Source organism: Mesocricetus auratus, unplaced genomic scaffold (genome assembly GCF_017639785.1).
Source record: "Mesocricetus auratus isolate SY011 unplaced genomic scaffold, BCM_Maur_2.0 Super-Scaffold_100011, whole genome shotgun sequence".
Taxonomy (NCBI): Eukaryota; Metazoa; Chordata; class Mammalia; order Rodentia; family Cricetidae; genus Mesocricetus; species Mesocricetus auratus.
This window is the reverse complement of record NW_024429195.1, coordinates 27,575,088-27,600,966: the sequence shown is the minus strand read 5'-3', so window position 1 is coordinate 27,600,966 and position 25,879 is coordinate 27,575,088. Positions and strand designations below refer to the sequence as shown.

At 43.3% G+C, this 25,879-nt stretch overlaps 1 protein-coding gene and 1 non-coding gene across 6 annotated transcripts in view; one reads left to right on the top strand and one right to left on the bottom strand.

Moving 5' to 3' along the window:
• The window catches only part of Dcun1d1 (defective in cullin neddylation 1 domain containing 1), a 38,315-nt gene extending 16,292 nt beyond the window's left edge, over positions 1–22,023 (bottom strand). Inside the window, exons 1-4 of one of the 5 annotated variants that reach the window (XM_040754503.1) lie at positions 21,911–22,023; positions 5,180–5,396; positions 3,096–3,264; positions 306–436 (exon numbers count right to left, since the gene is read on the bottom strand). In XM_040754503.1, the coding sequence (XP_040610437.1) occupies positions 306–436; positions 3,096–3,264; positions 5,180–5,354 (475 nt within the window). In that variant the 5' untranslated portion in view covers positions 5,355–5,396; positions 21,911–22,023. Of the gene's footprint in view, positions 1–305; positions 437–3,095; positions 3,265–5,179; positions 5,397–10,309; positions 10,492–16,564; positions 16,589–17,334; positions 17,482–21,729; positions 21,798–21,910 lie in introns of those variants that run through there. The other 4 variants (XM_040754501.1, XM_040754502.1, XM_040754505.1 and 1 more) reach the window with 4 other exon arrangements.
• Positions 12,817–12,920, top strand: LOC121143422. Its single transcript, XR_005880611.1, has one exon. It is a non-coding gene; the product is annotated as a U6 spliceosomal RNA (small nuclear RNA).
• Positions 22,024–25,879: the final 3,856 nt, after the last annotated feature.

The following is a 25,879-nucleotide window of genomic DNA, read 5'->3' as shown; positions in this document are numbered from 1 at the left end:
AAGCGTTCTTGAGCATATAGGAACAAAGAATGCATAGACAGATGTCAGTGAAATATTAAGGGCTACTTATTTTCTGTATCTATAGTTTTGTGTTTTAATAATTCTGTGTTCACGTGAGACATCAGTGACCCTCTGCTGCACTGTGCCCAGTGTCCCCTAATTAATATTTACTGCTCAGTGTTTTCCGATAACTGGCATTTTCATAGCGTTATGTTCAAAGCACATGACTTTCTATTGCAAAAGTTATACTATCAATGTATTTAAATATATGTAAAACACCAAATATAATTTTAAAATATTCTTACCTAATCCTTTTTGTCCTGGATTCTTTGCAAAATTAAAAGTAAACTGGTAAAAATCCTTAAATCGTCCTGGTTCTTTCAATTCTTGTTCCATCTTGGGTATTTGGGCCTTTAGTTTTTCTATGCTGTCACATCTACATTATAAAATTAAGTTTGTACACGGTTAACTTTTCACTATAAATTAAAAAAACTTAACTTAATTATTCCTATGAGGGCTAGCACTTGTTTCCTAGAACTTACTTTTTAAAAATCAGATCTATGGGATTTCATCTTTTTACACATAGTAAGAAGGCAGTCTGCCTCAGTCACAGGGGATGTAAGTCCCTCACTGGTCCCTGAGACTTTGGTGAGCGCCATGCCTCAGACATTTGCGGCTTCTTCTTGCACATATACAGCTATGATACAAAGTGTAATTTATAAATGAGACAAAGCAAGACATTAACTGGAACTAATAATAAAATAATGATACAGTAATGAAAATGATACGCATGTATCCTCTATCTACTTAAAAGGAAAGCTTCTCAGGCACATTTTAACTGCCAGCATCACTACTCCTACACTGTAGGACCATTGTGAAGTAAAGTAGGGCCGCCTGAACACAAGGACTGGGATAGCAATCTGGTAACTGAGAACCACTAAGTGACTACCACACAGTCAGGGTACAGTGAGGATCTGCTGGACAAAGGGGAAGCTTATACTTCGGGCAGGACAGCAGGATGGTTTAAAATCTTACCTCTTTACTCAAAACGATGCCCAACTTAAAACTTAGGGATTTTGTTTTCTTCTGGAAACTTTCAACTAATAATTTGGAAGCATAGTCAACTATGAGTTACTAAAATTTCAAAAAAGCTGCAGATAAAGGATGACTCTTGTCTAGAGTTAGCTTAACGAGGACAATGGAATGATGAAATGTTAGAATTATTTCTTCTAAAACAAACTGGCTGGTCTTTTTATACTATTAACTTACCAAACTCAGCACACTGACTGAAAGACTCCACTTGTGCTCAGTGAATACATAGCTAAGAACGTGCACAATCAGCCCTCAGCCATCGCGCTCACAGTGGTCGGCACGGCTGGCACCACAGTGAGTCAAGGGTCTAGCTTCCAAACAACTACAAGGTCTCTTGCTAAGGAAGCATTCTTCTTGAACACTTGCTTTTAATAATGCTAGCTAAAACTTGTACTGCCTTCAATCGAATTATTTAAAGGAGGTATTGGATGTTTCTGTTTACAAAACTTTCAAAGAGCAAGGTCCATGTACCACATTAGTTTCCTCATGACAATGGCCTTATGATGGAAATGTCCCATTTCTTAAAGGTTCTACAAGCAAATCAACCTGTTCTGTCCTCTAAACATTTCTGCTTTTTATCTTCCTTCTATATTCTCTATAACATTTCAGGTCGTTTTTTATATTACATTCTCCAGAAAGAGTGACATTGCTTTTCCATAAGTTCTAGTCCAGCAGGTTCGAGTTGCACTGGTTTGGCTATAAGACAGGGTGTGGGCACACTATCAATTTATTGCCTCTCTGTGTTATGTCCACCCTTCTCTGCCCTGCTTTTCAGTGATCAGCCACAAACCATTGGACATTGCTTTTCTTGCCAGGTAGCCTGATGCCGGGGTCTACTGACAGGGCTAAAAGGCCAGGAGAGGAATGGAAATGTTTACCCAGGTTGTTGTCAGTAGAGGAAATGGTTTTAGTGTATGAAAGGTCCCAGCAGTGTCTACCAGTGGTGACAACTCTCATAGCACCCACCCATTGGTCTCTAAGCAATTTTTATCCTGCATCGAAGTAGCTTTTGAGCAGGCACCCTGCTCCTGCAGCCCTGCCTCTGCCTCAGGGACTGAATTCCGGCCTGGCTGGCTGGCTGGCTGACTTCATGCTGGCCCAGGAGTTGCCACCTCTTTACACCTTAGGGTTTTCTTTTACACAGTCTAGTGTTTCTTTACATGTTCTATGGTCAAATTACTGGTGAGGCTGTATCCTGACTGGGCCCAGTTCTCCAATGTCCCTCACACTCAGTAAGCGGAGTCCTGCTTTTAGTCCTGAGTGGAATACCACCTGGTTTTATGATGCTATGGGTCAGTAAATTCTTCTCTCACAGAAGTGGTTATAAAGAGGTAGGCAAAGCAGTTACTGGGATGAAGCCATGCTCTGTTAATGTGAGTCTATTCTGTTTTGTTATAGTTTGGAGACAGGATCTCACATTGCAACCCAAGCTGGCCTTGAGTTCCTATGGGGCAAAGGATGACTTAACTATTGAGCCTTCTGCTTGCCGAAGGCTGGGGGGTCCTCGGGCTGCCCACCTGGTCCAGCCTTCAGACTATTTCTGCAGTCCCACCAAAGAGACTGTCAGCGAAACTTTGACCTCTGACTTTTCACCCTACCTATTTAAACACATTCAGCTAAACCAGCCAGCAAAGCACTAAGAGCAAAAAGCACTCAATACTCTCTAGTTTTCAAATTCTACATTCTACTAGTTCAGAGTACACAGACTCAAATTAAGAAATTCTTTACCTGCTCATTTCATTTTGCTATAAATATTAACATCAGATAATTTGAATATCAGTGGCTCTGTCCTAGGAACAAATGATTAAAGGGCAATGTAGTTAGAGGGGCTATAAAATTATACAGGTTATTTGGGAAACCCAGAAAATACCAGAGAAACAACCTACTGACTCAATACTGTTTGTGGGCTAGTAAAGACAAACTTCCACTTAAAACAGATGAAAACATGCGCTCCACCATTGTCATAGCTGGTGCCTCATCTCCTATGAAATCTATGTACTCACCCTAACTCTGTCATGCCATCCATGAACTCCTGTTTGGAGAACTCGCACTGTGTGGCTGCCCTGAACTTCCACGCAATGATCAGCACACTGATGCTGGCAGGATCGAGGGCCAGGTCATCACAGAACTGCTGTATACCATCTATTCCAATTTTATTTTCATCTTGAGGATCTTTAAAATACCGATACAACATAAAATTAGTGCCATACTCACTTATAATGTTATGTTCATAACAAAAAGATAGTTTTAGTTTCTATTTTAAAACAAATCACAATATACCAAAGACATGAAGCAGTATTGTTTTTATTGATGTTTCCCCATTTGGGGGGGGGGGTTTCAAGACAGGTTTTCTCTGTGTCTTTGCAGGCTGTCCTGGAACTAGCTGGTCTCGAACTCACAGAGATCTGCCTGCCTCTGTCTCCCGAATGCTGGGATTAAAGGCATGTGCCACCAAAGCCCGGCTGATGTTTCCCCACATAAAGCAAAAGTCACTATTAAAGTATACAGGAAAGTATAAAAAGCGTCATTTAATTTTTTTAAAATCCCACGTATGGAGTCACAGGCTTGGTGCCACACTCCCAATACTAATGAGGCAGAAGCAGGTGAATTTCTGTGAGTTCAAGGCTAGACTGGTCTACATGGTGGGGTCCAAAATACCCAGAGTTACACAATTAGGTCATAACAAGAAACCCCACCTCACTTATCCATGTGAAAATGTTATACACACATACACAAATAAAATCAGACAAGCTTATATAAAGACAAGGGATTTTAGGTCAACACACCCTTATTTTATTTAGTCAGGCATTCAAAAGTAACAATATTAAATAAGAAAACTTTTATTCTTAAAACAAAATTCATTTTACCACAATCACTTAAGTTGTAGTAAGACTAATATACAACTCAACCTTAATCTCAACTAAGTATCTAATGTTTAAAACAGGAAAACTATAAAGTTTTAAGAAAGAGAGTCCCCTATACTGCTACCGAATATGATTTGCTAAAAGTCCAAAGTATCTGGTAGTGACTCTAACAGTTACGATGACACCTATCAGACTGGGTGGGCAGTTCAATGGTAGAGCACTTGCCTGGCCTGTACTATGGTAAAGCCCTGGATTTACTCCCAGCATTACTAAAAATCACAAAACAAAGAAAATCCTTCGAGCACAAATTTTACATATAAAAACATCTGGGGGAAATTTTGAAAATACCTCTATGTCTGTGTAAACAAAAGATAGGCATGTTGGACTATTAAATATAGGTTACCCTCAGGAGAATAAGGGACAGCTGAACTGCAAACTTTTTTTGTTTTGGGGGGAGGTTTGCTTTTTCTCCCTTTCAGTGATGGTCTTAGAATTTAGGACAGGCTAACCCTGAACTCCTGAACTCTCAGTCTGACTGTCGCCGTCGCCTCTGCCTCGCCTCTGCCTCTGCCTCTGCCTCTCTGCCTCTCTGCCTCTGCCTCTCTGCCTCTGCCTCTGCCTCTCTGCCTCTCTGCCTTTGCCTCTCTGCCTCTCTGCCTCTGCCTCTCTGCCTCTGCCTCTCTGCCTCTCTGCCTCTCTGCCTCTGCCTCTCTGCCTCTGCCTCTGCCTCTCTGCCTCTGCCTCTCTGCCTCTGCCTCTCTGCCTCTGCCTCTCTGCCTCTCTGCCTCTCTGCCTCTCTGCCTCTGCCTCTCTGCCTCTGCCTCTGCCTCTCTGCCTCTGCCTCTCTGCCTCTGCCTCTGCCTCTGCCTCTGCCTCTGCCTCTGAGATATAGGCTTGTACCATTAGGCCCAGCTATTCAAGTGTGTGTTACATTACAAAGAGTTATTATGCAGACTTTCTTAAAACCTGGCTCAGCAAATTTTACAACACAAGCTTAGGAAAAATTGCCTCTAATCTTCCATTCTCAAACTAGAAGATGGGGGATAGGGGATGGTGCAAGAAGGTATTAAATACAGAGGAGAGACACTTCTAAGATCTTTCTAGTCCAGGGCCTACTGCAGCCCTGCTGCATACACGGAGCCCCAGTCTGTGGAGCTGTGTCTCAGACAAGCCCTTCACTTAGGAAAACTTCACTCAAAGCATGTAAGTCATGTGGCACTTACCTTTGTATCTATTGTAAAGTTGTTCTAGCTTCTTCCTGTCCAATGATCCTTTTACACTCTCCCGTATATAAAGTTCTGGATTTTGAAAAAAATTATCTGTTGCAACATCTAACTTCCAGTCATTTTGAGAAAGACAACTCACTGCAGTTTTCTCACTAGATTGTGTGAAGATCATAAACTGACGAACTTTATCCTTCTGCGATGATTTCAACTTGTTCTATGAGAACCAGAAAACAAACTGAAACCGGATAAAAGCATACATCACCCCACATTCAAAGTCATCACCATTAGGAATGTTTTTCTTCACAAAACATGGGAGCGCTTTTTTCTAGGACTTATTTGTGGTCTATCATTAACCAGCCAGGCAATTTAAAAGGATCCGAAGCACTACGTGTGGCGCAGTTCTGGAAAAGGAAGCCAGCGTAGACAGAACAAGAGTAGTCAGCCTCCTTGTCAAAGACACCACAGGATCTAAGTCAAACCGCCATGGGAAGGAGAACTGAACAGGTATTGCTGCAATTGGAACCATCGAGCACTACCTGCCTGAGTCTGTGCTATTTTCACCAAATGCAGCAAGGAGATAGAATACGAACAGACTACCTTTCTCCTAGATGGTGCTTAGGAAATGCATAATTCTTACTAGGATTCCTGCAAAGAAGAAGCAGGAAGTATCCTGCTTAGATACTTCCTTTAAAAAAGTTCTTTTAATTATATATTTATTTAGGTAGCATGGTGTGTGCATGTGGTTTTGTGCATGAATGTGCACAAACTTATGGGTACACACATGTCAAGATTGCCAATGTGGATGGCAGAGGACAATCTGTAGGAGTCAGCTCTCCCTTCTCCCTTTGATGTCCTAGAGATAGAACTCAGGCCGTCAGACTTGGTGGCAGGTGGGTACCTTTGCCAGCTGAGCCATCTGGCTGATCCCTAGACACGTCTCACCAGCAGTCCCTTCTCTTTCCCTAGAAGGAATCATCTTTTTCTTTGCTTGTGCCTAAAAGGTGTCAAGTTTTCACTTCTCTGACTTAAACCCAAAGCCAAACGAGACAGGGCCATCAGGGTTTCCACTCTCTCCTGCTGTTAGACTGTGAGTGCTCTCTCTCCTTCCCTCTCAGAGACTGAATGCTGTCTCTCTCTCCCTCTCAGAGACTGTGAGTGCTGTCTCTCTCCCTCTCAGAGACTGTGAGTGCTCTCTCTCCCTCTCAGAGACTGTGAGTGCTGTCTCTCTCCCTCTCAGAGACTGTGAGTGCTCTCTCTCCTTTCCTCTCACACTGGGCAAGGTGCACACTGTGCTCTTCCGCTTTTAAGACCCAATTCAGTTTTCTCAGCAAAATACTTGGACCCTTTTAATGCTACAATGTAAATGGAGGGCCAAGCACATTAAAGATACAGTATTCTGTCTTTTAAGCAATACAGCTAAGACCCCACCCCCACCCCCAAGCTCTGACTTAGTCCAAACTGGTGCATCCCAAACTCCAGTCTCTGACTGAACATGGAGGAAACAGACCCAGCTTGTGCAGGAGAAATAAGGGAGGAACAAAATAGCCTTACAAGTTCAAGTCCTGGCAATTCTCTAGGGGCCCCCTGCATGGTGGATATTTTAAAACCTCTTGAGAACCTCAGAGAGGCTATCAAAGGTAAATAAGCATTACCACTATTACAGAGTAAAAATAAGACTGTAAAATCAAGTATAAAAACAAAGTCTTTCTCTCAGAACATGAAAAACAATTATGCCCATGAGCCTCATCTGTCACTCTCTTCTCTCTTGGCAAATGTTAACGTATGAAGTTCAGATTACAACCCCAACCACTATCCTCCACTGAAACAGAAATTATAAAATACACTAGCTTGATAACCCTACCACCTCTGGATACCACCTAAGTTATAGCCCATTGGTTCTCAACCTGTGGGTCATGACCCCTCTGATAAACCTCTATCTCCAAAAACATTTACATTATGATTCCTAACAGTAACAAAACTGCTGTTATGAAATAGTAACAAAATCATTTTGGGTCACCACACCATGAGGAACTGTATTAAAGGGATGCAGCATTAGGAAGGTTGAGAACCACTGCTCTAACCTACCACATGACATACATCTCTCAAACACCCAGGATTATTCTTATCCTTGAAATGTATTATTCAATGACAATCCCAAGGAAATAACCAAAAAGGAAATAATTTAAATTCTTGAAAGTTAATTAACTGAAAGCAAACAAAAACCCATTTTTAACCTTGGAAAATTATTCTGAAACACAGCATACCATCTCCCTAGAACCACAGGGTATCTGACATGTTTATACCCCTTTAAAGTAGCTGAGTGTCACTGTGATCACCACAGCTACCAGATAATCTAGAAAGTGAACCTGGAAACTATTTTTGAATTAACCCTGATATAATAACTTCTCACACAGTCTCCCCCCATCTTCTAAAGTTACAGGCAGCAAGACAGTTTGGCTTATCTGGGATTTTAATCAAACAGTATTGAGTCCAGTACACTGCTCCCTGCTTAAGACAGGAGCTAAAAAGCAGAGTTTAAACTAATTCTACAAGCCAAGAGCTGTTCACTGCATTGGTGACTTCCTGACAAAAAGTAGGCATTAGAGGACAGTGAGGGAAAGATAAAAGACTGTCTTGTCTAACTAAGCAACAACATTATACTAACTACTTAATTTTAGGTCATACCACTTAGTTTCTAATACAGTAACTATTGTGCCTGCTCCAAGTATACACTTCTGGTCTGTGAGGAAAATAAGCACATTCTTCAAAAGCAACTAGTCATCATTTGTAACCGCATAAACAACTGGGCAGCACGCAGCAAAGAACTGATAGCAGAGAGGTGGAGATGGGAAGGGTCAGCGATGGCCGCTGTCAGCCTGCCCCTGAGGTGTCTGATAAGCACCGCCACTTCTCACGGTGGCTGCCTGTCACATTGCTCTCAGCTCTGCACCCAGGGCAAGTTTTAGTGTCCATTTCCCCCTGGGTGATGTACTTTCTGCAGACCACAGGGTTCTCCTGGGTAAACTACATCTGCCCTCTGCTCAAGCTGGTTAGAATCTCACACGCCCATTCCCTTTTCCCAGGCTACACAGGTGGTATTGGGCAAGATGTTCCAATTCCAAAGGAGAATGGCATCAAAAGTTGGCCAACCTCAGAAGAAGGGTCACTAGATTAAGCAGAGTATTACTGAGAAGCTGAAGATAAGAGGAACGATTAAAAAAAAAACTGAAGAGGAAGAAAAAGCAGATTTTTCTCTCTTAAATTTGGTTTTTTGAGATAGTGTTTTTCTGTGGCTTTGGAGGCTGTCCTGGAACTCACTCAGTAGACCAGGCTGGCCCCAAACTCAGAGATCTGCCTGCCTCTGCCTCCTGAGTGTTGAGATTAAAGACATTGGCCACAACACCTGGCTGCGGGTTTTCTCTATTTCTATTAAAAAGCTAGTGGAGACCTTTTTCCATGAGATAGCCTCAAAGACTTAGCAGTCAAATGTGTATATTAGATTTCCTTTACTGTGTATTGAAGAGGACTACAACAGAGAAGCTGGTAAACGGGATTAAGCAGTAAACCTTCAGTCTTCTCGTGTCAACGTCACTTGGACATCGCCAACTTTTCAAGAGAAGTCAAGAGTGGTAAGCATTCAAGGACTTAGTACTCAGGCTGTATTAAAATTCTTAGTTCTATTCTAGATTTAAAGACAGAGAGAGAAGAAAAGGGAAAAAAGAGGAATGGGGGAGAAAACCCGGAAAAATTCCATAATCTCAACAATAAGACTCATCTATTTGCTTTACGAAATAAAAAAATGCCTAGATGTGAACTCACACCACTTTGTACTTAAATCTTCCCTCCTTTTTTAACTCAATAAATTTAAGAATCACATTTTAAAAAATAACTATTCTAAGAAGATGGTGTGGTTCAGTGGTAGAGCAGCTACTGAAACTTCAATCTCCAGTACCAAAATGAGTAGTTTATCTGAAAAACCTCAAATACGATGTCTTGGATCTAGCATATTTTACTGCTGAACTCACAAAACAATGACTAGGTTAACAGATTGCTCCATAGCAAAACATAATAATGACAGGAAAGTCTTCCTATTATGTTCCCCAAGACAAATCATGTACATGGAAAATGACCTCCTGTTCAACTAACACTTCAAATTTCCAATACAGAAATAACTTTACTGAGGAAATGACACTTGTAAAAAAAATTCATTCACTTATTTTCACCCACAATGTTCATCTTCCTACCTTACCCCTAAGCTTCAACTTCAATCTCAACAGCAGAAAGACACTCAAGTCCACAGTTCTGTAGTTTCTAAAGTGAACACAAGTGTCTCCCTGCAGGCATTCGGGCACATTAAGTGCCTGCAATCCCTGGGTGAGGGAGGGCAGCAGATCCTCTGGAACTGGAGTCACAGAAGATTGTGAGCCGCCATGTGGATATCTAACCTGGGGCCCTTGTAAGAGCACTGTCTCTTAGATTCTGAGCCATCTCTCAGCTCTGGAATTACTTTTTGGAATGCAATTTTAGTTAGCTGATATCTAGTTCACAAAAGTCAATGCTTCTAAATACCAGAGTATCTTAATAAGGTCAGGTAGTGGCACAGAAGGCAGATCTATATGAGATCAGGTCATCAAGGCTAGCTAGGGCTACTTAAATTCTGACTCAGAATAAGAATAAAATAACCTTAACAACCATGTGTCACTTTCATTAAATGCTCTGAGTACAGCAGGTGCCACTGAGATGACTCAGCCTGTAGAGGCATTTGCTAGCAAGTCTGATGACCTTAGTTCAATCCCCAAGACCCACATGGGTAGAAAGAGAGAACTAACTCTGACAAGTTGTCCTGACTTCCAAATATGCACTTTGGCACAAATGAAGCCCCACACATAAATACATAAATGTAATACATTTTTTAAAAAGCTGTGTGGCTAATGTGATTAACATTTTCAAATTCCTATGAGATTTATAAGAGTTAGCTTTAGTCTAGCAAGCTATGTTTTCTTATGTAAGACTGAGTCCGCTGTTACCCATACTCAACCACCCAACTGGCCTTCCCACAGATCACAGGTCGAAAGTGCAGGAAAAGGCAGTTCGATGAGGTGACCTGCTGCAACAGAACACTTTTACCTAGGGACAAAGTTCTACTCCAGGGAAGTCAGGCTAAGGTAAGAGTGAACTGTCCACATCTCTCCTTTGGCTGCAGAGGTGCACTATAACATGGCTTGTTGAAACTCAAGTCTCCTCTCAGGTCTTCCAGGCAAGGTTTCCATTCCACTCTGCTTCAGTAAACAAAGTTTTTCAGTTCTAGACATTTAACTTAATTAATTTAACCTCAACTTGTATGTAGTAAGAACTCTTAAAGGTCCATAAATTAAGCAGGAATAATGGGGGGGGGGGTGACAAAACAAAATTATTTAAATGGTAAGTGAAAAACAATGACCATGATAAAACAAAAACAAAAACAAAAAAACTAACAGTTTGTATTTATTTGAGCTACTACCATGTGTCAGATCTTATACTGGCCAACTTTTCCTTTTTTGGGGGGGGGCACCATGGGGAAGAGACAGATTCTCCCTTTGTGGCCACAGGCTAGCCTGAAACTTGAGAGATAGTCCTGCCTCAGCTGCCCAAGCTGGATTCAGAGGCAACAGATCTTCTTGATTTATATGCACCAACTCTGAAAAGTGTTGGCCCATCTTCATCTCAGGGTAGGATCTACTACACTCACCAAATAGATCTACAGTACCCAAAGCATGGCCTGCCTTCAAAGAATGCCACCTTCCCATTACTCTGCACAGGTCTTCATGGGGACAGGAAAACAAAGGTTACAAAATTACTGATTCAGCAGAAAGTGCAGGGGAGAGGAGGGGGGCATTCTTCACCTACTCTAATAGAACCAACTTTTCCCTTCTCAAATGCAAATATCAGCATTGTAACTACAAACACTGGCTCCCCATCTAGTCCCCAGGCTAACACAGGGACTGGGATGGAACATCTATTTAGGGCTTTGCTGAGGGAGTAAGGGGATAGGTTATTTTTAAGACAAGTAATAAAACAAGATGAAAAGTATATTTATGGTTCCATGACAGTCTGTTTTTTAAACAGATGACAATCTATAGCTTTGAATGAAGAGATAAGAAAGACCTACAGCTACTGGAAGTCATGGTTTCCTTTTCCAAGGAAAAGGCTCAACACAGAACATATAGCCAGAACTTAAGGGTCTAGGTACAATTTCCAATAAGAAGCTAAAAGAAATAGAACTCTTATAATATTCTTTTACAGTTTAATCTACAGTGTAGAATAATTACTAATAAGGTATTAGGCCAGTGAAGCTTATCATTCATTCTTTAGTTTTCTGCCCCATGAATAATAGTTCAAATCATCCAGGAGGTAGGCAGTACCCTGCAGAGCAGAAAGTCGAGAATGCTGTGTAGTTACTATGTACAATGACATAATCAGAAAGTACATCTATGTGATCCAAAATGGTTACAGAGAGTAGTCCTCACAGGTTGTTTGAGCAGAGTCTCCCCCACCCTGTAGTGCAGGCTGGCCTAGACCTTGCCATGCAGCCTTAGTAGTCTTGAACTCAACAGCAATCCTGTCCCACCCTCCCCACTGCCAGCATCAGAGGCATGAACAGTCACTTCTGACCCTCACAGGTTCGTAACCCCTCACAGGTTCACAACAAGTGTTCTATTCACAGACATTTAAACAATTTTCTCTTCACTACTCCTCAAAATTGTTATGTTAGCCAAAAGATGGCTGTTGTTGAATTCCTACAACAAGTGTCTGACTACTTAAAAGTTAGTTTTGCTAATTTCTAGTTAAATATGGTAAGAGGACAGAAACGAGTTCCTTCAATTTTATTTTTGTTGGTCACTTTTCAGCAGATCTTCCCTAGCTTATGGCTTGACCATCTAAGAAGCAGTCCTAGCAGGTAACTTGCTTCAAGCTGAGTGCAATCATTACTGCCTCAGCCACCTGAGAAGCTGAAGCAGAAAGATCAATTGAGCCCAGGAGTTGAAGACCAGCCTGAGCAATCTCACCGAATGAATGAATGAATAAAAAGAAAATTGCTTTACCCTTTCCATAAACATTTTTCTGCAAAAAAAAATTAAGAAAAAGAAAGAAACCAAAAACAACAAGAACCCAAAGCACTGTATATTTTTAAAGTTTCATAGATAACTACAACGGTTAGTGTTCAACAGTCAACACAATATTTGTTTCATAAAGATCCTTAAAAAGTGGGGTCTAGTTTTAAGATTTCTTACCTACTTAAACCTTAAGCAATATTCTATTAATGTAGTAAATAATCTAAATGTGAGACAGGGCCTGCTCATGCATCCCACACATAGCTAAGGATGACCTTGTGCTTCTGAGCCTCTAAGTCTAGGCCCCTAAGGTGCTGGGATAATAGGCATAACCACTATGGCCAGTTTATAGGGTGGTGGGATAAAACCCAGAGCGTAATTCAAGCATTCTACCAACACTCCAGCCCCTTAGGAGTTTATTAAAATTAAAATATATCAACCTAACAAGGGGATAGGTTGAATATACTTTCAGCAACTGATCACTGTGCTCAGTGGTGAGGGATTTAAATGTATAATTCAATATAACTCTTTAGAAATTTATTATTTGAGCAAATCCCTTAAAATATACTAAAATTGGAATGATACAGAGATTAGCATGGCCTCTGAGCAAGGATGCCTCGAAAATTCATGAATCGTTCCATAGTTTTTACAAAGTTTACAATGCAGACCTGCAGTTTACTGCAGATATACATCTAGGCAAAACACCAATGCAAATAAAATAAAAATAATAAATCATTAAAAAAATTTTAAAGCCTAAAAGTAATGAAAGATAGCTTTCTTTTCTTGGCTGGGGGATACAAACTTAAGTAGTGAGGTAAATCAACCATTTACCTACTCAATAACTTGTTTCCATCCACACAGCAATTGAATTCTATTTAGAATGATTTGTCTTCATCAACTGTCAAGGCTGACTCCCACATGACCTGAATACCACATGGTGCTATTTCTCTTTTTATTGTTTTGTTGTTGTTTGCTTGTCTTGAGGTGGAGTCTTAGCATATAACCCTGGTTGTCTCTGAACTCATTCTGTTGCCCAGGCTTGCATTAACTCCCCCCCCTTGTGATCCTCCTGCCTTAGCCCCAGGCATGCTGGGATTACAGGCACCTCCATACCCAGAATCTCACATCCTGTACTTCAAGGAGACTTTCTTGGGGGGGGGGGTGTAGCACAATGGGAGAGTAGTTGTCTACCATGCACAAGCCCTTGAGCTGTTGCCCAGCACCTCAGATTTCCTCTATGCATGCACCTACCTAAGAGACTGGAATAAAAAGGCTCATGACTCCAATGAGTCCTGTTCCTTTACAACTTACAAAAAACAAAACTCACACTCAGTTAATTTTATCTCCAATGTTCTTCACTATATACCAAAGAGTTTTAATTTTCAATTACATATTTAATGTTTACACCAGACCATTTGAATTAATATAGAAGCAATGTGGTTGCATTCAATATAAAAAAATAGAGTCAAACTAGCAAGAGATTCCATACTAGTATTGAAATATTACTTAATTCTCTTCTCTCCCTCTTTCCCTCTCTCCTTCCCCCTCTCTCTCTCCTCCCCCCTCTCTCCTTCCCCCTCTCCCTCTCCCTCTCCCCCTCCCCCCCCTCTCTCTGGAAAACTGAGGGCTGGAGGAGGAATCCGTATGGAATCAAGACCCACCAAGATGTTTGCCAGCTTGGCTGACAGGTGGTGGTAATACTACCTACTCCACAAGTGGGAGCACTAATACATAGATATAAGCTGTCAGACAAGCCTGCGCTACATTCAATAAATCTCAATTTCTTCTCTCCTAAAAGACCCAGTTTTCTGCAGATAGTCATTGATGTACATACCAATCACCAAAACAACCAACAACTTAAGAAAAAAAATTTTTTAAACTAACCTTTGAACAGCTAGTGGGAAATGTTGTATTTAAAAACTCTGTACATATAAGCTACATAAGAAAAAAACTAGCGGGAGTGAGAGTGGCAGATGCCTTTAATCCCAGCACTCAGGGAGGCAGAGGCAGGTGGATCCCTGTGAGTTCAAGGTCAGCCTGGTTTACAGAATGCATTCCAGGACAGCCAGAGCTACACAGAGAAATCCTGTCTCAAAAAAACAAAACAAAACAAAACAAACAAAAAAAAACCAAAAAAAAAAGGAAAGAAAGAAAGGAAAAAACCTTTACTAAGAGTCTAGTATGGAAAGGACTGTCTGAAAATACCATATTGTAACAGGACACCTGAGACAAAAGGAACACTGCCATAGCACCCAGAGGGTAGCGGGGCTTCCCGCCTCTCTCAAAAGTAAAGCCTGCTATCTTTACAATGTTCACCAAGGCAAAGCCTGAGTTCCCTCTCTCCCACTCTAGTGGCCTCTTCCATACACTTCATTGCTCTCCAGCCACCAGTCTCGCCAGCTCTTCTCCACCCTACTGCGTGAGGCAAGGCTTATTCTCTCAGCTGGCACTTCGCTCTTTTTCTCTCCTCAGCCGGGCAGACACTGTTTTGCTATTTTGTATCCCACTTCCACCATGGCCGGGTGCACCTCTAATCATCCTCTAATCATCCTCTGCTCTAACAGTGTCTCTTCCCCATGACACCTTGTAAACAGTAGCGGGAAAATATATACAATGTTTACTTCTTGACTTTCCCTAGACTTATGTCTGACTTCCCAGGTTTCTGTCTGATAGATACAGATATATCTCAAGGCTTAGGACAGTGCAAGGAACATAGCAGATTCCAGATACTTAATGAACGCCCAAAGCAGTCAGGCCCTCCTTTACTTTCAGCTATACAGAAGATGTGCAACAAATCCCAAACAATCCAGAACAGATTTACATACTGCATTTTTAGGACCTGCTATTTGCAGAAAATATATATACATTTCAAAGTCCATATATTTTAAAGCCATTAAGAACAGTAATTGACAACATTAACTACCCATTAATTTAAATTTTGCTACTTAACATAATTATTGTAATACTTATTTTCCTATTTTCAACCATTTTTGGCTTGATTTAAAAAACTTATTTACATGTATCACAAATGCCAGGAAATGACAAGCTGGGAGAAAACAGTTACATTTTTATAACCATCTTACAAACCTGAACCTCAAAACCTTCCTGAGCCTGCATTTCTACTTTTGTAAAAGGGAGGGACAAGTCAGATGGCCTCTTAAGACACCACAGGTCTAAATCCCTCTGGTGATTTATAAAAATCAAATAGGTTATGCAATCTACATATATCTTACACATTTAAAATGATCATTAGAATCATAAAATTATTAAGCTCAACAGAACTTGAGAAGTTAACAAACCCAGTCCTGCCTGATCTTATAAGGAGAAAACTCAGATGGTTTGAATACTTCTTAAAATACACTTGCCTATCAGGCATGAAGTCCTGCCTAGGTTTGATCCCCAGCCCGGGGTTATTTTTGGTCTCTCTGTGAGTGTGAAAGACAGGTAACTGAATTTTTTTCCTTATAGAAATATTTCAGATATTCCCTCATTTATGTCTTTCCTAAAACTGACAATAATTCATGTTGTAGAAATTAGCTGTGGCGCCCCTACCAAAAACAAAACAAAAAACTCCTAACAGCCTAAACCTGTGCTAAGAAAAAAAATATAAATTTATAATGAAATAAATTTACTGTAAGATCCTTATGTGCCCATACTGACTTTCTAAACCAAGATAGTACGAGTGACATGAAATGAGTTAAAGCATAGAAGGTGTTTTAAGTTCAGGGCATCTTGTCTCAAGCAGTACTTCATGACTTAATGGCTACATTCCAAAATGAGCTAATTTAATATTAACCAAAGGGACAGAAGGCTACAAGCCCAAACCCAAAGTGAGCTCTCATCTAAACAGCATGAATCCTGCATTCCCAGAGCACTAACAGGCAGTGGATTCGAGAGGAATCCGATGTGGGCTGTTTAAGCTGCACACGTGCACTGGATGGTAAGTGTTCACCGCAGACCCGCACTTCAGTAGGTCAGCCTGCTACAAGCACCTCAGTCACAGCGTGGAAACTCTTAGGGGCTGTCCATGAGGGATGTCCAAGGCCTGCCCAAGAACAAACTGAAGACTCTCTGTTGGGTCTCTGAACGTAATCTCAATCCTGTACTTTACAGAGACGCCTTCTTACAAATACAAAGTTTTACGAACTTAGCACAGAATAAGAAATCTTGAATATGTGGGACCAAACCACACAGATCACACATGAGACCAAAGCAGCTGGAGGCTGGGGCCATATAAGTGTCATTGAGCGAAAACAACCCCCCACAACTGAAGCCTGGAGCACACACCAACCTCCCCAAAGAGGCCCTGCTGCTCTCCGGAGCAAAAGGACTCTATCACTTTTACTATTCACTCAGCAGTCTGCCTGGAACTCCAACAAGGTGTGACTGTATCCTTCCAAACCGAAAACCAGTGTCCAGCAGCGCCAGGTACTTAATGACAAAGGAGTCAGCTCACTACAGCGTCTTCCAGCTTCCGTGACTTTTTCTCACCCTCCCCCCCAAACAAAAACCAGGAGGGGAGCAACTTGACAAACTGTTTTTTAAGAATCACAAATGATCCCTAACTGCTATAATAAAGCAATTACTCCTCCCACCCCAAGCAAACAGAGCAGGCGCTCGGAAGGCAGCAGGTCTCGGGTCCCCCGGCTGCACTTCCGTCCGCAGCCCGGAGCCTCCCAGTCCTCGCGCTGGGACCGAGCCTCTGCCGAGCCGCCCCAACTCCCGGGCGCCGGGCGCCAGCGCGTCCGGACTGGGAAGGCCGATGCCGGCTCGCCCGCGGCCGCCAGCACCGAGGGGCCCGGCCGGGACCAGGCAGCGCCGGGCCCGCTGCCCAGGCGCCGCCCGGCCGCACAATGGGGCGCGGGCCGTCCCCCAACGCCTCCGCGCCCGGCGCCCGGCCCCGCTCCGGCGACTAGGCCCCGCCGCGCTCCGCTGCCCGGCCCTCGCGTAGCGGCGGCGCCGGGAAGGGACCGGCCGAGTCGGGCGCCGGCCGAGCAGTGGTAGCGGAGCGCGTCCGGGTCGGGGGCCCGGGCCGGGCGGCACGGCGCCGCGGTGCCTCACCATGTTGGTGTCCTCCGGACCTCTCCCCTCCTCCTCCGGCTCCGCAGCGAATGGACGGCGGCGGCGGCGGTGGCGCCTCTCACGGGCTCGCCGGGCTCCCGCTCATGCGCAGTGCGGCGGCCCGCGGAGCGGCCGGGCCGCGGGAGGCGGAGGGCGCGGGCCCCGGGGTGGGCGGCCTGGCCTGCCGGCATCCGTGGCGCGGGCGGCTGGGCGACCCGGTCGCCCGGGCTGAGGTCATGCGCCGAGACCCGCGCGGCGAGCGAGCGGGCACTAGCAGGGCGCCGGCCGGCTCGTCGGCACCGGAGGCGGCGGGGCCCTGTGTGCGCCCCCACTCAGGGCTCCCCGGTCACGGCCGCGTCCTGTCCGCGGTGAGCTCCTAATAGCTCCACATCAGAGTTCCCGGGTAAGTTTTGGGAAGAATCCGGGAGACTATTGCACCTAGAGTCACTGTCATGGTGGGCTGTCCAAGCTCGACCTAGCCTGGCTTCTGAGCTGCGGTCCAGAGGACGCGCGCGTGCTGCAAGGAGAAGGAAACACAGTGCTCCCTGCAGAGGAAGGAAGTAAAACAGCAAGTATGGCTCTTTAAAAAGCTGTCCACGACTGCCCAGGTTTGTGTTTGTCACCCAACAGTACCATCTGCATCTTCATTACCAACCTGGGTCTGTCTCCCTTCAAGACAGGCATACAACACCAGATAAGCCCTAGAAGTTAACAGCCTTCCAAGTTTCTACCAAAACAACTTTTGTAACTCCTCAAGGCCTCCTCCTACTGCTTAGAACTAGCCACGTGTTGGGAGCTCCCAGAGCCCTACAGAGGCAGATCTTTGGCGCTACAGACTTTCCACTCATTCATTCTCGCCATCAGCAGCCTGTGTACGCTGATGTGGCTAGCTTCTTGCAAGGTCCTGAGAAAATAACACGTAGCAAGCTGAAACTGGATCATACCTGTGGATATTCCCTAGGAATTCAACCTAGCAACCTAAAATATTAACGAAGAAGGCTGTCTCTTGCTGCACTCCGTTAGACTTTATTGCAGAAATAGCTTGTAGATTTTCTTAAAGCTCTTTTTCCTAAGTGCCAACTCCAAGGCATGATTCTTAGTTCCGCTTAACCTCTTTCTCTCCTACATTTAAGCCCTTCCTCCTGGAATTCCCACCATTTCCCATGACTTGATTTACTTGTAGTCTTGCCTCCTCTGACCATTCTTTGCTAGCTAAACTCTTTGATGTTTCAGTGATGGGCTTTCCAGAATCAACCCCGAATTTCTTCATATATTGTACTTCCTCGGCTCCTGTCCATATCCCCAGTGTGTCGGCAGTGGTGTGAACTAAACACCAATTCTGTTCATTCCATGGGCCTCAAAGCAGGCGCCCTTTCCCCCTGCTTTTTCATCATGCAAGCTAAACCATCCACAGTGGCTCAGTCTCATTTCCCTTAGTCTGAACTTGCCAATTTTATCACCTGAACAAGCCTGCATCCCACCTCTGTCCCTTAACCAAGAGTCTGCTGTCTCTCACCAGTAATGTCTTCCCGCCATCCCTTTCGAGATGCGGGGTCTGACACGTGTGTCCCCTATCCTATCTTCTCAATACTTTCCCTTCTGTACCAGAGTTGTCTGCAATGCTGACTGGAATCTCTTCCTCACTGCCTCCAAGAACTATCCAAACACGAGCCTCTCCGGAGTCACGGGGTTTTCTCTCATCTCTCCATTGCCTTTGTCACGTCTCTCCAGACAAACGCAGCTCATATTTTAGTGTTTGCCTGCTAAGCACTATATACCTCATGTTTCCTGACTTGGTCCTAATTTGTCCCTAGCACAATAGCTAACATGAGTGAGGGCTTCTCGTGTATCATTGCTAAGCCCACAAGACTCAGTCCAGGTCTGTGGTGTGCCCATTTGGTGGGGAGCACCTAAGCACACAGTGGGTAAGTAATATGTCCAAGGTTGCACAGCAAGTAATACAGCTAGGACTTAAACAGACGATCTACTTATAATATGTTCTCTTACCTACCACAGTTTATTTCTTCCTCTGGACTTCTGCAATTGGGCATCTCATTTTACATCTCAATGACCCCTGGTGTATACTGTTAGATTAAGACATCGTCTGCTAATCATTTGCCTCTATGGCCAGGACAAAGACCTGATACATGCATCTTTGAGGGAATTTTGTTTGTTTTGTCTGTAGGTGGAGTCAGTGATGCCATGGCATTTGTATGGAGGTCAGGGACAGCCTCGGGTGTCACGCCTTCAACCTTGCTTACAGTGGGGCTCCTGTTGTTCCACGTCATATGCCAGACTGGCTGACCCGTGGACTCTAGGGGTTCTCCAGGGTCCACCTCCATCTCCCTGTGGGGTACTAGGACTTCAGACACATGAACTATCTGTTGTAACTTTCCATACCTTCTGGAAACTCAAGTCTTTGAGTTTTTAGTGTTGGGTGAGAAACTGGCCCCTCTGTCTCTCTTTGTGTGTCTCTCTGTCTTTCTGTCTCTCTCTCTCTCTCTCTCTCTCTCTCACACACACACACACACACACACACAGGGTTGGGGGAGTAACAGTTAGATAAATTAAAGGAAAATAATCTGATAGCTCTCCATGGGTCTTAAGACTGCATAGGATTGTGGGTATATAGCTCAGAGGTAGAATGTTTGCCCTGCACTTCAAAAAAGTCCCAAACTACTTACAGTAATAACTGGACTAGATGTGGTGGCACATGCTTTTAATTCCAGTACTTGTTAGGCAGATGCAAGGGGAGGCCAGGCTAGTATGCATAGTAAGTTCCAGCTCAGCTGGGGCTACACAGTGAGAGCCTGTCTCAAAACATTATAATAATAATGTTTGTTATTGTAGTAGGTGCTCATGCTCTTTGGCAGATGCATACTATACACGTGGTCTTAGGGTAAACGGAATAGCAATAGTACCCATCACTACATTTCCGGGTTACAAAACTGAATGTGAAATTATTGTGGGAGATAAACACATTTGTGAAAATTGTCCTGGTTATTTTTTTAATTTGCAGGTTCTTGAAGATAACACATAAGTTACAACATTTGATTAATAAAAGGTATTCATTAATATGTTGTTTCAAATGCTTTAGTTTTTTTCAAATATGGAAATTTGTGTATGTGATGTGTATTTGCAGGTGTGCACAGAAATTTGTGTGTGTTTGTGTGTCTGTGTGTGTGATGTGTATTTGCAGGTGTGCACAGAAATTTGTGTGTGTTTGTGTGTCTGTGTGTGTGATGTGTATTTGCAGGTGTGCACAGAAATTTGTGTGTGTTTGTGTGTCTGTGTGTGTGATGTGTATTTGCAGGTGTGCACATACCTTTGCACACATGTGGAGGCCAGTGAGGAGATCAGATGTCCTGCTGTGTCGCTCTGTGCCTCACTCTTCTTACTGAACCTAGAGCTAGGCTAGCTTCCAGCAATCTCCACTGATCCTCCTGCCTCAGCTCCACCCCCACCCCAGCACTGGGGTTACAGGCTGGCATGCCTAGCTTAGTATGTGGGTGCTGGAATCTGAACTTGGGTCCTTGTCTTTAAGCAGCAGACTCTCTTACCTACTGAACTATCTCTCCAGCCCCTCAAATCCATCATTTTAAAAACTATTTTTATAGCAGTCATCTTGACACAGTCAAAAGAAATAAGATGAAAACATCCAGCTGAAATCCAGTATTGCATACACACATTCTTTGTACACCCATAGCTATAATGACATAGTATTTGTAGACAGGTGACATTCCAAGGTAAACCCATTTGGAAAATGTTGCTGCAAAAGCTTACGTTTTTCATGTTAAGGTACATATTCATTGATAAGAATCATTGCAAACCTGTTTAGAGAAACATGGAAAACCAAAGAGGCTATAATTCTAGAATCTGTGTTTGGCAGCAAGAGAAGAACTCTGAAAAGACAGATTGCTAGAATTTCTGGTGGTTCACTTAGCTAAAATGAAGCCTGCAGGCTAGCTGTGTATATCCAGCTTCAGTTTCAAGGCATGGGTCTGAGAGATGTGGCCACCAGCCTCTCAAAACTCGGGTGGATACCGTTTAGTCCTGCGTTTATATAAAATGTGTTTATTGGGCCCATATTTTGCAACATATTTTAGCCTGAATAAAATAACATGTAGAGCTTATTGATGCAGAATTATAGCGTGTTTGAGTCTGTGTATGCTGGAAATTGAACCCAAGGGCTCATACATGCTGATCACACCCATGCCTCTGTACTTCACTCTCAGCCTCCAAAGTAGGACTTTTAAAGGAGAATCCTTTTGTAAGAGTCAGACCTTATGGCCCACGGGAAATCTATGGGGACCACAGGCCCCAACCCACACCAAAGTAATGGGAGTGGGCTTAGAAATACAAGCCTTCGCTGTCCCCTGCCCCAGTAAACATTACCAGTGAAGCTGAAGTAATGACTGCCTGGGACTCTTTCCTCCACATTCTGAACCATTCGAAGAGGAATCCTTAATCAGGACAAAGGGAAAAACCTCAGGGAATCAGGCATCATTATCCACTTCATCACAAACACGTAATACTGCAGTGGGCCGCCTTCTAAATAGAAAATAGGAATATTCACCAGAGCCAGCCTGTCACCTCAAGGTCCATGCGGATCTGCTGATTTTAGCTGTTTCACACTCATGGTAGAGGAATGGGCTTGGAGCAAGTAACAGTGTGGACTGGGAGGGTCAGCTATAGGAAACTCAGAGACCATCACTGCTGAGGTCACAATGTCCTACTGTCCCAGAGTGAACCCACCTCTCTTCCCAAGCAACAGTGTGGACTGGGAGGGTCAGCTATAGGAAACTTAGAGACCATCACTGCTGAGGTCACAATGTCCTACTGTCCCAGAGTGAACCCACCTCTCTTCCCAAGTAGGCTCAGTCCTTCCTAGATGGGATCCCTTCTGCTCAGGGATTTGTCCTGAACAACTCCGCTTTCAATGGATGAATTCACTGGAGAAAACACAGCCTCTGTTGACAGGAGGCCACAGAGCACTACTGTAAGATATAAAACTGCCTTTCCAGGGCTTGATAATCTCAAGTACAAATGAAAACATTGTGCTAATTTTTAATAAAATTTCACAAAAATCCTGTTTGACTCATTGCTAGAGAACAGTCCCCTAAATCCTGGAAATAGCCAAGTTTGTACTCCTGTAATCTCAGCATGGGGAGACTGAGGCAGACCAATCTTGAATTCCAGGCCAGCATGAACCATGAAGTGCAGACCCCTATCTCACAAAACAGAAAGAAAAAAAATTCAAGGAAATACAATCATTTTCACCTTTCTCTCTTGAGTGTGTGACATTTACAGGTCACTTCTGACTAATGCCACAGTGTAGGCAAATTGGAAACTATTAAATGTCCTCATAGTGACATTTTTGTTTGTTTATTTGGTTGGAGTTTTTTGCTTGGTTTGATTTGGTTTGCTTTGGTTTTGGGTTTTTCAAGACAGGGTTTCTCTGTACTGCAGCTTTGGCTGCTCTGGAACTCTCTTTGTAGCTCAGGCTAGCCTCAATCCTCCTGCCTCTGCCTCCCAAGTGCTGGGATTAAAGACATGCACCACTACTGCCTGGCAACATTTAAAGGTTTTTAAAAGACATCTATTATTTAATCCAGATATATATATATGTATATATATATGTATATATATATATATCTCCAATGTAAAGTACTATTGAGATGTTCTATATTCTGTTTTCCAGATAGGATTTATGTTAGGTGAATACTCACACCTTCAGTTTACCCTAATTCAAAATAGCTACATTTTCGGCCCAGTTTCTGGGAGCAGCTCCCAACTCAGGTCAGCTCAGGCCCAGGCAGTAGTTGGCCTGAAACAGAAAAAGAATACTTAGTGTTCTTTTAAAGTTATTATTATTGAATTTTTTTAATTTTTATTTTATGTGTATGGGTGTTTTACCTTCAAGTGTGTCTGTGCACCATGTGTGTAGTAGTACCCTTAGAGGTCAGAAATAGGTATTGAATCTCTTGGGACTAGAGTTAACAGGCCATTGTTAGCTATCATGTGGGTGCTGGGAATTGAACCCAGGTCCTTAGGAAGAGCATCCAGTGTTCTTGATCACTGAGTCCCCAAGTTCTTACCTCCAGTCCGAGTTCTTACCTTTTTAGAAATAAACATTTCCGAGCTAGAGGTGTAGCCCAAATAATGATTGCTTGCCTACAGCTACACAAAGATCTGGTTCATTCCCCTAGCAACCATAACCCAGGCATGCTGACACACCTTCTAATACCAGCACTCAGGTGGAGTCAGAGGAGTCAACTGTTTATTGTTGTTGGCTGTATACTTAGTTGAGGACAGCCTGGGCTATATGAGAGTCTGCCTCAAATGTGTTTGTGTGTGTCTAGATGTCTGCCTTGAATACATGTTTTTAGTATGTGTAGCAGTTTAGAAAAACCACATTTACAAAACTTATTTTGAGGTACTTGGAACTGAGCCTAATGTCTGTGTACACCAGACATGCAAGCCCTCTACATTGAACTACATTCCAAGCCCTCTTTTTACATTTTAATTTTGAGCAAGCCTCCCTATGTTACTGAGCCTGACCTTGAACTCACCCCTAATTGGCCCCATCACAGTGGGTAGTAATTTCAAAGAAATTAATTTAGGATGAACGAGAAGAGTTTCAAGAAAAAAATTCTTTGCCATTATTAGAAAACTGAGGAAATATAAATATCTGAGTCAGGCTAGCCTAAATGAATGAGAATAACAAAATGCTCATATACAAGATGATCATTTTGAGGACGTGTCTATACAGAAAAAAGGAATGCTAGTGGGGAAGTCAAAAGGCAAAGACTTTATGTAGTGTGGAAGACTAGTGAGCAGCTTGTCAGACAGTTGAGCAAGGAAATGACTGAGCTGAATTCCTCGCAGGTTAAAGGGTGCTGCAACTTAATTGACCTGGAGTGAGATGATTAAAAGCTGTGAACACAGCTTACTAGAGGGACCCAAGCCATCAGTGTTACAAAATTTGATGTTTGGAGGCTGTCCTTGGTTTTGTTTTCTGCACTGCTGTAAAAAGGGTCTCAGTGATTTTCCTGATAGCCCTGACTGCAGATGGGATAGGTTGGGGTGGGTGTAGAGTCAGGAGAAAGGAAGCCTGTGGCTGGGCAGGCCTGGTGAGCTCTCGGGTGTGGGGGGATTACAGCACTACTTGCAGGTCAGGCCTAGCTGGAAGGAGCAACCATTGGGAGGGGTTGAGAGAGAGGGAGATCGTATTTATTCTCCATCCATAGGACTCAGCCTGCAGAGTAAGAGCACGGCTGTGAAGTGGGAGGAAACTATGCTTGTCTAGGCATCTGTGCTGGGTGGAATACCTTGGGTGAATTCTGTGGCTCACATCTCAGGATCTTAGTTTACTAGCATGGAGCCAGGGATTAAGTTGGCTGATTTGGGACCTGAGAGAGGCCTTAGTTTATTTCAGGTGGGGAGTGATCTTCAGAGATAATAAACAGCTTTGATAGGCATGAAGTCACTGCTTGGAATTTTCCACAGCACCTCTGCACCTCTGATATCTCAAGTTCAGATCACTTAGGTTTTTGGTCTTTTCTTTTTTTTCCTCAACTTACAAACTGGCACATGGCATCAGCTTTGCAACTTCTGGACCAAAGCCTGAGGGTTTACATGAAATAGTCACAGTCTACTTTATCACTGTATGACTGGACAAATGTCACCTTCCTTCTTTGAGCCTCCATTTCCCTGACTGGTATCCAAAGTTTGTATTAAACAAGCATTTAGTCTCCTTCTATGTCAAAGTTCCTGGAAGCATAGTTGTTTTGGTAAGTCACCTGTTTGAACATACAGAACACCCGTATGTCACTACACTTTAGAATGCTAGAAATACAAAATAGAACCAACCACACAGTTCTGGAAGGCCTAACCCAGCTACTCAAGGAGCTCTGTGCCAAGCCATACGGAGTCTGTGAGAGGTGTAGTCTCTGAGAAAAGGATGCAAGTGCAGAGGGCTGGCTTGGCAACAGGAGAGGCCAGCTTGAGTTACCCGAATGTGTGCATAAATCAAACTGGCCATTTTACTGTAGAGGTGATAATGGTCTGTTTCCTGAATTCTCTGGGGGCAGGCTTTCCATCTGTAAAAGACCTTGTGGGAAGGGTAAAGGACACGGTGCACATGGGACAAAGCAACAAGTAGTGGCTGCTCATTCTAGAAGAGGCGACACGTGAACTGAGGTTTGAAAAGTAGACAGCCGTGAATATCAAACTGAGATGTAACTTAATGAATTATATACCAAGATCAATTAATTTGGAAAGAAGCAGTCCCTGCCAATTGCATTATACTGCACAAGCTAAACAATAACCCAGATCAGTCATGATCAAAACAAGTATTGTGAATGAATGCACAGTGAAGGCAACATTGACTGAACAGTCTGACTTCTTGAAACACCAAGTTGACACATAGATTCTTCTGACAGCTGACTGGCTCTCGGCATCTGGAGACACTAAACAGCAGAGTCAAGTTGTTCGTTCACAAATATCTCTGTACCATTATCACACATCTCCCCCAAATCTCAAG